Source organism: Camelus dromedarius, chromosome 9 (assembly GCF_036321535.1).
Source record: "Camelus dromedarius isolate mCamDro1 chromosome 9, mCamDro1.pat, whole genome shotgun sequence".
NCBI lineage: Eukaryota > Metazoa > Chordata > Mammalia > Artiodactyla > Camelidae > Camelus > Camelus dromedarius.
In genome coordinates this window covers 20,536,508-20,546,681 of record NC_087444.1, presented here as the reverse complement: position 1 = coordinate 20,546,681, position 10,174 = coordinate 20,536,508, and the positions used below count along the sequence as shown (strand labels likewise).

Below are 10,174 nucleotides of genomic sequence, written 5' to 3'. Positions count from 1 at the left end.
TTCTGATTCAGTAGATTGGAATTAGAACATGCATTTCTAACAAGTTCCCAGGTGATGACAGCCTAGGGATAACACCTGGAGAGCCACTGAATTAGAGGAAGGCAGAAAGGAAGGAGACGGCCAGGAGGCTGTGGCAGATGTCCGGATGTGAAGGACAATGGCGGCAGAGAAGGATTTATAGCACCAGCCACTGTGCTAATCCCTTTACAGATAATCTCCCATAATCCTTTTAACAACTCTGAAACACCATCCTTGTTCTAGAGTAAATGAAGCACAAACAGACCAAATTCTCTGCCCACGGTCAGTCAGTGACAGGGCCACTGTGTCCAGGCTGCAGACACAAAGCCCGTGTTCTCAGCCACCACGCTGGGTCCAGCAGTGGTTGGTGGCTGGTGGGGGTGGCGGGGGCCCCTGCAGCGAGGGAGGGGAGAGAAGTCTCCTGGGGCTTTTAGGCTTCTGATTTGGGCAACAGGGTAGCAGTGGAGCGTGTTCATTTTGAGGGACCTCAGGTCTGTCTTTGGGGTTAGGATGCTATTGTGTGTTGTGCTCTTTCTGAACGAGCACAGGTACCCAGGGGACACCTGGATCTATGGGCCTGGGGTCCAGGAGAAGGACCAAATCGGAGAGTTGGAAAGCATCATATGGATGACGTGTCATGAACCGCCAGGAGGAATGAGGCGGGAAGTGGGTGGGGACCTCCCTGAGAAAACTAGCAGCCAAGGGACAGGTGAAGATGAGGCAAAAGGGAAGGAATGGCCAGAGGTGAGAGCAAAAGACGAGGCCTCTGGTCTTAGGAGGCGTGAGATGGAGTCAGAAGTACCACGGATGGATTTAACAATCAGGAGGTCAGTGGCGACCTCAGCCAGGACAATCTCAGTGGACTGGTGTTAATGGGAGCCAGCAGGAGAGGGAGGGATGGAAAGTGCAGGGAAGAAGTGATGGTTACTCTTCTTAGAAGCTTGTCCATGAAAGGAAGGAGGGTGAGAGCTAAAGAGATAAGCAAACAGCAAGGACGTTGAAAATGACTGGCAAGAACTCAGATACTGATGGCCAAAGGGACGTGTGGTCAGAAGTGTCAGGAGGGCACCTCAGAGGGTGGTCAAGAGGGCATTACTCTGGAAGTGTCTGGAGGGCATGGGGGGGGCATGGCAGGGGGCATTCAGGAGGGCTCCGCTGATTACAGGGGTTGACAGTAGCTGCGGTCGGTTTTCAGGAACTGTTTCTGTTGTTTTGGAGCGAATTTTAGTTCCTACTGACAGGGCTAAGAGTTTGAGTGTGAAGGGGTTGATATGAGGCCCCAGTACCAACTCTTGCTGCCTGTAGCAAGTTTGGGAAGACCTGGCCCTCTCATTGGCCTGGCTTTGGTGCCAGCTTTGCCCATCATTTATCTGTGGTCTCCAGGTCAACCGTTTGGCTGTCATACTTCTTACTCAAACGACTGTTGAACAGAAAAAGGCAGATGTTCTGGTGGAAAGAAGCCAGGATGGCGGGCTTGGCCTCGTCCTGCTCTGCCCTCCCTCCCCGCGTATTCCCAGAAGTCCAGGGCCGTGTACAGCAGCCCCGGGCAGGGAGCTGTCTGGAGTCACCTCCAAGCCTACGGTTTTGGGGTGCTTCAAAAGCCTTTAAGTCAGGGAACACCCATGACCTTCCTCAGCGGTGTGCTCGCCGGTCAGCTGTCCAGAGGTGCCGGAAACAGGTGTATGGGGAGTTAAGGGAGGGGACAGAGAATCCCTGGGGAGGTTGTGCCACAGGTCTAGGCACACAGGGTAGCCTCATTCCTGGCCTCAGAGCTGAGTCAGCGATGTGCAGGACATCCTCAGGGAGGGCCTGGTTACCACTTGTCTCCCAGCCTGCTTAGCCTGAGAGCTGTCATGCTTAGCTTCATCCTAGTTTCCTTATGCTGGGCTGAACAACTCTTTAAAAATGAACTGCCACCAAAAAAAAAAAAAAAAAAAAAAAAGGCGGGGTGGGGAGGTAGGAGTGAGGAAAATAACTCAGTGGTAGAGCGCATGCCTAGCATGCACGAGGGCACGAGGGCCTGGGTTCAATCCCCAGTACCTCCATTTAAAAAAAAAAAAAGACTTCCCTCCACTCCAGGCATGGAGATCATTCTGGAAGAAGGCATCCCAAGACAAGACGGGAGGACCTGGTGGGTTGGGTTTGGAAGGCACAGACCTCCTGCCTTCCCAGCTCCCCTCGCAGGAGAGGCTGGAGGCAATGACCCGCCAGCATGTGGGAGTCACCTGTTGCCCTCCCACCTGCACATGGACATGAGCAGCACAAGAGGGATGAGCAATGAATTAGGCTTTTCAGAGAAGAACAAACAACTTGAACCCCATCTACAATCATCTGGCTGATCGTGCTTTTTGTTTGGACCCAGACGTAAGGACTCATTGTATCTGCTTGAAGCAAGGACAGCCTTGAAGTGTAGGGAGTTAACAGCACTCAGGATGGATTACTGAGCGATGGGGCCTTTTACACTAACTCTTCAAAAGCAGGGGGGAGTCTTAGACTTGACCCTGAAGTAAACAGCTCTCTTTTACCTTTTTATTCCTAAGTACCCTCTGGCACATCACCACTCTGAAGCGGAGCTGTCTGATGCTGTGCCAGGAGGAGCAGGATCCATGGAAGGGAGTACACTGCGAGATGCACATGTGCCCTGATTGACTGTAGAGATGTCGGTTTCTGCTTCTCAAACTTTGGTCTAGACACACATGGGGCTGTGGTGATCTGAGAAACTGCAGGTGGGGCTGTGACCAGGACGGGAAGAGAAGGGTCTCTCTCCTCTGAGGGTCTGAAAGTTCTTTATATGACAGGTATGTCCATCAAGAAGCAAGATGTGAAGGCAGCAGGCGGAGTTGCAGCGACAGCACCCACAGGAGCCCATGGGAACATGGGTCAGGTAAGCTCATCTACTCAGACTACAAGAATGTGGGCAGAAAGCTTCCTCTTAACCCAGGGTTCTCAAACTTGAATGTGAGTCAGAATCACCCGGGGACTTACTGAACCGCTGGTTGGGTAGCTCCTGGATCAGTGTTTGCTGTTACAAGTTCCCAGGTGATGCTGAACTGCCAGCCGGGGATGCATGTGTGGGGAACCACCATTCCAGCTGGACCCTGCACAGATATCTGCACCCCAGAAGTGATGCGGGCACTAGACAAGTTCCATTATAATAGCCATCTTTATTTGTAAAAATCCGGATATAAAATGTATTCTCTCAGTCTTTCCAAGTTTTCCTTTTTACAAAAACAAAAAGGCACGTGAAACTTTCCTCGCAGTCGTTCCCAGACGATGTTTCTCAGGCAGCCCTCCCCACCCCCCGCCCCCCATTTAGCCACATGCTTCATTCCAGGACATCTGGCTCCCCCACATGCTTCGGTGCTTTCCTACCAGGGTGGAATTCCGGGACTGAAGTACACAAAAAGGGGGTGGGTGGTGGGTGCAGAGTGTGTGGCATAATGCTCCGAGGCGTGCAGGAGGGGGTCTAGTAGTAGGTTTCCTTCTCCACCCAGCCTGCGGGCAGCAGAGAGACAGACAGAAGCTTCAGTCAGTCTTCCTCCCCCGGGAAGGGAAGGAAAGACAGGGAAGGGAGGGAAAGAAAAGAAGAATGGGCCAATGGGGTGGGGTGAGGTGTTTAACCAAATTCAATATGGGACCCTTGACTGTATTTAGTTAAGTGTTTTTAAGAGTGTTTTTAAGAGGAATGTGTTAATTGGAGAGATGGTTTGGATTTCGGACCAAGTTTCCACTGCGTCCTATTTGGTTTGTGTTTGGTCAGTTCTGATTCCTCAGCTGGGACCTCCGTGCTGAGGATGGGCTGTCCCGGGAGTCAGTTTACTGCTGGCTTCCAATGGACTTACTCAGCCAAGCAGGCTGACTGTGGAGGAGCCCAGACATTACAAAAGGAAATGTAGCAAAAGCCAGCAGAACTGCAGCTGGGGCCCCCCGCCCGCCCTCCCCCCAACTAAAAATGCCTGTACTTACCGCCAGGGCGTCGCCTGATGATGAGTTTTCTGACTTCATCATACACGAAGATGAGGAGAGAGTAGGGGAAGGCACAGAACCACCAGGTAGGTCTGGAAATGGAATCAGGGGCCAATTTACATGTGAACACGAGTCAAAGGAAGAAAGAGGAACCGCGCATCAGCACACTGACAACGAGGAGAACCAGCCCAGCCCAGGCAACGGCCGAGCCCTAACAGAGCGGCCGAGCCCTAACAGAGCGCGTAATGCAAACAGACGGCTGCTCTGTGTGCGCAGGGCCCTCAGGGGCAGGAGATGCAGACCGCCTGCCCAGCTGTAGCTGGGCTTCTCTGAGAACGGGCTTGTAGGTCAGCTTAGAGTTTTTTGGCGATGATCTCAGAGCAATTGAACCTTTTTTTCCCTTACTTTTCTGAGGATGCTCAAGTATACCTGTGGCATTAGGTAAAGAACTGCCAGAGCGGGTCACAAATAGTTTAACCATCCCCTGAACTTGGTCTCTGACAGTGGAATTTGGGACAGTCAGGTGAGTACTGAGTTCCAAACATGGGGAATGAAGACGCTGAGCTCTAACAGAGATCAGGGCCTTTGGGGGCCCAGGGGGTGCCGCCACTGTCTCCAGCCTGGAGATGGGCAGCCTCCAATGGAGGCCAATGCTTTCTTGACTACCAGCTCCCCACAGCAGCCACGCGGGGAAGGCTGTCCCAGGGCAGAGCCCTGGCATCTCCTCCTCCTGTCTTGTGTGTCCCCCACAGCCACGAGAAGATGACCTCGTTTGAGCTGGGCACCAGAGTGACTAAACCGCCTTCCACGCTGGACAGAACCTACTGGGAACAAGTTGTCTAGTCGCAGCAAGAGGTGACCGGAGGCACCAGCCTGCTGTTGTGAGAGTTTTGATTTTGGCCTTTTAGAGGCCTCCCAGCCTCCTCTGAGTAACCAGTGGCCTGTGATGACAGAGTTCAGCTTGGACAAGGCTTGACCTGTGTGCCGGCTCTGGGCAGGGGGCTGGGGATACAAAGTCAAAAAAGATGCAGTGGTCCGTGCTCTGGAGATTCGAAATCTATGGGGTGACAACAATGGCAAAGCGGTGCAGCTGCACGCGCCCAGGAGGCGGGACCACGTGGGGACAAGCCCCAGGAGAACTACCAGGATTGATGGGGTGGGACGGGAACAGCCTTCCCAAACATGCAGGCAGAGGAAGAGCACCGAAGTCACTAGCATCAGCTTGGATGGGTGTTGGGACGGGCTGGCACGATGAGCCCCTGGGCGCTAGGCGACCCCAGCGCCATAGTCGGGAAGTTGGTGAAGCCAATGGCACTTGGTTACTTTCAGGATGAGATCAGTGAAGAGGGGTGAGGGGAACAGACTAGTGAGAGTCCAGAGGGGTCTGGGCAAGAAGCTTGACTCACAGGGTCCCACATTCTGTGGCTTAATCAGGTTGCAGCTGCTTGACCGCAACCAGTTAGCAGACACCACAAACACACTCAGTGCTCACAATGCTACTGGAGTGTGTGGTAAATCCTGTATGTAAAAATTCAAGTCTGTTGAATATTCAAGTGCAGAGCTGTTCACTGCATTTAAGGCCAGTCAGGTTCTGGTCCATCTGGACTCTCTCATTAGCCTGTTCCCCTCGCCTCCTTTCACTGATCTCATCCTGAAAGTAACCAAAGACTAACACCCAGTTTCCTCTGACTGACTCTGCCTGGGATCCACGAACACTACCTGGGATCGCCTGTGAAGCGAGAGGACCTCAGATCTGCTGCTCCAGCTGCTTCCTCTGAGAGCCCCCCAAAGGTGGGGGGGCTTTGCTGTGAGACGCACAGTGACTGGGTCAGCAGATCAAGATCTGAACCTGCCGCCAAACTCCAGGCTACCCTCGCTGGCCTCTCAGGACAAGGGGACTGTGGTGGACTCGAGTGCTGGGCACAGTGAGCTGGCGAGCAATCCCTGGTCACAGAGCCCGGTGGCCACACCGAGGCCGAATCTTAAGCGCTAGATTCGCTGGCCTGTGCTACCAATGAGTCAGCATTTCCTCACTTTCCAGGACAGAGGAACTTCTCCTGTACACATCACCCAAAGGTTCTGAGAGTAACGGCTACTAATGCGTGTCAGAGAGGAAAAGCCACATTGGCTATTTCACACTTTCTGGAGCTAGAAGACGACTTACTTGAGGGGATACATCCTCAGGGCCACCCCCATTCCAGGGCAGTAGGAAAGGAAGGCAGCCAGGGCCGTTTCTTCGAAGAGGCCAAATATTAAGATCTTGTTCCTAAAAACAAGGTTGGGGGGAAAGTTTAAAAATGCAAACAGAAGTATATCTTCTAAAGTTGCATGTTGCATGGCAGGTTAGCATCTTCATGTATTACTACTGAACTCAGGTACTCGGGGTCAGAGGAAAAAGCCTAGAAAATTACATTTTGCTTCCTACATGCGCTCTCAAAACAAGATTCCAGAAACTCTGCCTTGTGTTAGGTGCTGGGTTTTTTGCAAAAGGCTTTGACATCACCTGACCCCTTCTGTGAGCCAGGACCCCTGGCTGAGCCTACTCACTTCATCCCCTGCTGGAAGACCGAGTTCCTCCTGGTCTTGCAGATGACCAGGTCGGCCCACTGCACCACCACGATACTGACGAAGAAGGCCGTGTGGCAGGTGAACTCCACGATTTTCCTCTGCTCGTAGGTCTGAAACGCACAAGGCAGACAGGTGAGCCTGGCTCTTTGCCAGCCATCCCCGGGGCTGGAGGAGTCCCGTCCGGCACTGGTCAGGCGGGAGGCCCTCACTCACCCACTGCTGCCCGTAGCTGTCCTCCACGTCGTTGACCCAGCGGTCATCCCAGTCCACTCGGATGCCCAGCAGGTGAATTGGGAGGAAGCCGTTCTCGGCCAGAATCACAAAGTAAGTGAAGAAGCCCCCCAGGGCCTGGATCATACCTGAGAGGTGGGAAAGACCACTTAAGCGCCAGGGCCTGGTGCAAGGGCATTGCCCCACGCCTCATCTGATCACGGCAGCAGCCTGGGAGGGGACTGGAGGGAGCGCGATCGCCGTGGCCCATCACTCACAGGCTAGGATGGTGGGTCGGAGGACGTGGGGCACACTCCTCGCCCAGGCCTGCTCCACTCTCAGTCACTTTCTAGGGCTTAAAAGGGGGTACCCGGGCCTGGCTCTTAAACTTCCACCTCTATTATCCGATCACCTCTGCTTCTGTCAAGGTAGGACCTTGGGGGTAAAAATCCTTTTCCCTCCTTTTTTCATGTCTGAGAAATTGTAACTTTTCCCCCCATCTCTCAGTTTTCACACATTACCTCCCTGCTGGCTTCTGTGGAAACGGTGAATGTGGCACTTTCTGACCCAGTCCTTATCTTCCCCTACGCTCAGGACCTTTCTCCCCCGGGATCCAATCCAACCACACAACCCTCAACGCCCCAGAGTGGGATTTCCTCCCCTGGCCTGGACACAGTCTTCCTTCTGCTCAAAATTAGGTCTTTCTGGCCATCAGCCAGGTACTCTGTTGTCGGAAGCAGTCAAATCAATCTTTACCATATTTCCGTAACATACTCCTTCTGTTCCCTCCTACCCAAGTGCTCACAATGATGCAACCCATTACTCCAGAAGAGAACAAACTAGCTGGTGGCTTCCCCAAGTTTTAAAAGGCATGGGCTCTAGGATCAAAGGGCACGCCCACTGCCTACCACCTAGACCTCCTGTTAGCTGGTCATGTTTATGGGTGGAACAGAAATCAAGCCAAAGCCAAACCCTCAAAGCCTAACTCTCATCCACATTAGCAAAAGATACTGTGTTTCCCCAGTAAAGGCCGCCTCTCGGTTAACAGTGCAGCTCCCTAGAACCGGGCCTGGCATGTGAAAGGCCCCAGGAGCAGGGGCAGCCTCTGCTCTCAGGCAGAGGCGAGCCCCATCGCAGGGTGCTCGGTCTAGAGAACTCCGGTTTCTGGGCAGACAGCAAAGGAGTTTTTCTCACATGGAAGGGAATCTAAAAAATCCCTACTCTCACCCAAGGTCATGGCTCATCCCAGATTTGAAAGTCACCCCACATCTGAGGCAGACGCCACCGCTATAGACACAGGAGATCTGCCGGCTCACCGATCTGTCCGTAGGCCATGCTGATCAGCCGCTCGTTCACGAGTTTGTCAGTTTTGGGGTTTCTGGGCTGTCTCTTCATAATGTCACTTTCTGCTTGTTCATAAGCCAGGGAGATGGCAGGGACCTGGGGAGGAGGGATTTAAAGTCATCAGAAACCAGCAAGCTGATGTTGGGAACCTTCTAGTCTAAGATTCTTGCCCTCCCTTAAAAAATCTGTTTTTATGTTTTTCATAACAGATATTACAAGTCCCACTTAAAAAAAAGTTATACACAAGGGAAGATTCCTATTTGATAAATGGGTGTTGACAGCTGTCCTGAGGAAGGATGAACATTGATCCTTTGCTGAGAATTTCTTCTGACAGTGGCCACGCGGCTCCTGGGAGCACCGCAGGGAGCCCAGTGCCACACCTGAACACTGTGAGGTACGGAAGCTGGGACACGCACTCACCATGTCCGTGCCCAAGTCAATGCAGAGGATGGTAACAGTCCCCAGGGGTAGTGGAATGTTTGCAATAATAAATATCAGGAAGGGGGTGATCTCTGGAATGTTACTGGTGAGGGTGTAGGCAATGGATTTCTTCAAGTTATCAAAGATCAGACGACCTACGAAATAGGAGAGCAAGAATTTTTTTTTTTTTAACTGTGTAGCTTTAACGAGAGGGACAACATCCCCATAAGTGCACAGCAATGATCACTCTGCTCAGCAGCATCTGGACGAGGCTGCAGTGAACGCTTCCCAGGCAGCATGCTCACCTTCCTCTACTCCAGTCACAATTGAGGCAAAGTTGTCGTCCAGGAGAATCATGTCGGCAGCCTGCTTAGACACATCAGAGCCAGCGATCCCCATGGCCACCCCAATGTCCGCCTTCTTCAGAGCTGGAGAGTCGTTGACCCCGTCGCCAGTGACGGCCACGATAGCGCCCTGCCAGGACAGGGAGGGGTGTGGGTTAGGGACAGCGCAGCCTAGAGAGGGGGATGAATGAGGTGTAGCCTCCCTTCACCTCTTGGTACAGACACTGCTCCATCCCCACCAAGACTCTGCAGAGACTCAGAACCATCTTGGCCAAGAACGCACAACAGCTGCTACCAAACCCCAGAGCCCAGTAAGTGACAACACCCATGTTCCCCACTTGTTAACAAGAGCTACTCAGTCATGCGCACTTTGGAAAGCCCCATTCCTTTATGCACCAGGCCCCCACCCCGGCCTTTTCAATGTATGGGATGAGAGTCCCCTGGCCATGCACACCCCCAGTGTGGACGGGAGGCCCGCTCTACTACTCCAGGCGAGTTCTGAGGCTGACTGGGTCACGGTGAAGGGAGGAGAGGACGTGTCTCCGCTACACCATGACCCAGTCACTCTTCTCTGTGTGCCTGGAGCTTCTTACTGGCACGCGTAGACTGACACTGAGAAAAGCTGGGTCGTGTTTCCACCACTGTTGCTTTGTTTTTTGTTTTTACTGGAACGGCCACCACTGAGGTCAGTGGCGCCTGGAAGAGCCCGGTCCTGGCTGGGTGCTGACCTGTCTCTGGCAGCCTTCCACAATGATAAGCTTCTGCTGTGGAGAGGTCCTGGCGAACACGATCTCGGTGTGGTACTTCAGAATGTCATCCAGCTGCTCAGAAGTCATGTCCTTCAGATCGCTTCCATGTACCACGCAGGCCTTGGCATCCCTACGATTACAACCAAAAAAAAAGGTCACCAGTCACTTCACCAGCTCGGTGCCCGTCACCACGAGGGCATGTTGTCACGCTATGCAGAACACTGCCACAGAACACAAAAGCCAGAGGACACTGCCCCCCAGGTAAAAGCGTTTACCTGAGCAGTGTTTTACTATATATTTTCATATATAGTATCTCATTCAAGACTCACAACAACCGGTGGGCAGGCCTGTATCTGTCATCTTCCTTTCCCCACCTTTGTAAGACTCATTGAAATAACGTGACTAAGTTTTAGATAGCGGCAGAAGCTAACGGAAAGACCAGAGTTTGGTGGGAGGTGGGGGTGGCCCTAAACCTTAATGAAATGTTAAAAACAAAACTATCTTGTCTCAAATTATTTTTTACTTCATTACCAAAATTCTCCTTTTTTGGCTGGA

At 52.6% G+C, this 10,174-nt stretch overlaps 1 protein-coding gene across 1 annotated transcript in view; it reads right to left on the bottom strand.

Moving 5' to 3' along the window:
- Nucleotides 1-3,162: 3,162 nt before the first annotated feature.
- Nucleotides 3,163-10,174, bottom strand: part of ATP1A1 (ATPase Na+/K+ transporting subunit alpha 1) — a 29,376-nt gene continuing 22,364 nt past the window's right edge. Inside the window, exons 15-23 of the mRNA XM_010980699.3 lie at nucleotides 9,599-9,749; nucleotides 8,832-9,000; nucleotides 8,527-8,681; nucleotides 8,079-8,202; nucleotides 6,766-6,911; nucleotides 6,532-6,662; nucleotides 6,149-6,250; nucleotides 3,985-4,076; nucleotides 3,163-3,513 (exon numbers count right to left, since the gene is read on the bottom strand). Of these exons, the coding sequence (XP_010979001.1) occupies nucleotides 3,485-3,513; nucleotides 3,985-4,076; nucleotides 6,149-6,250; nucleotides 6,532-6,662; nucleotides 6,766-6,911; nucleotides 8,079-8,202; nucleotides 8,527-8,681; nucleotides 8,832-9,000; nucleotides 9,599-9,749 (1,099 nt within the window). The 3' untranslated portion in view covers nucleotides 3,163-3,484. The remainder of the gene's footprint in view (nucleotides 3,514-3,984; nucleotides 4,077-6,148; nucleotides 6,251-6,531; nucleotides 6,663-6,765; nucleotides 6,912-8,078; nucleotides 8,203-8,526; nucleotides 8,682-8,831; nucleotides 9,001-9,598; nucleotides 9,750-10,174) is intronic.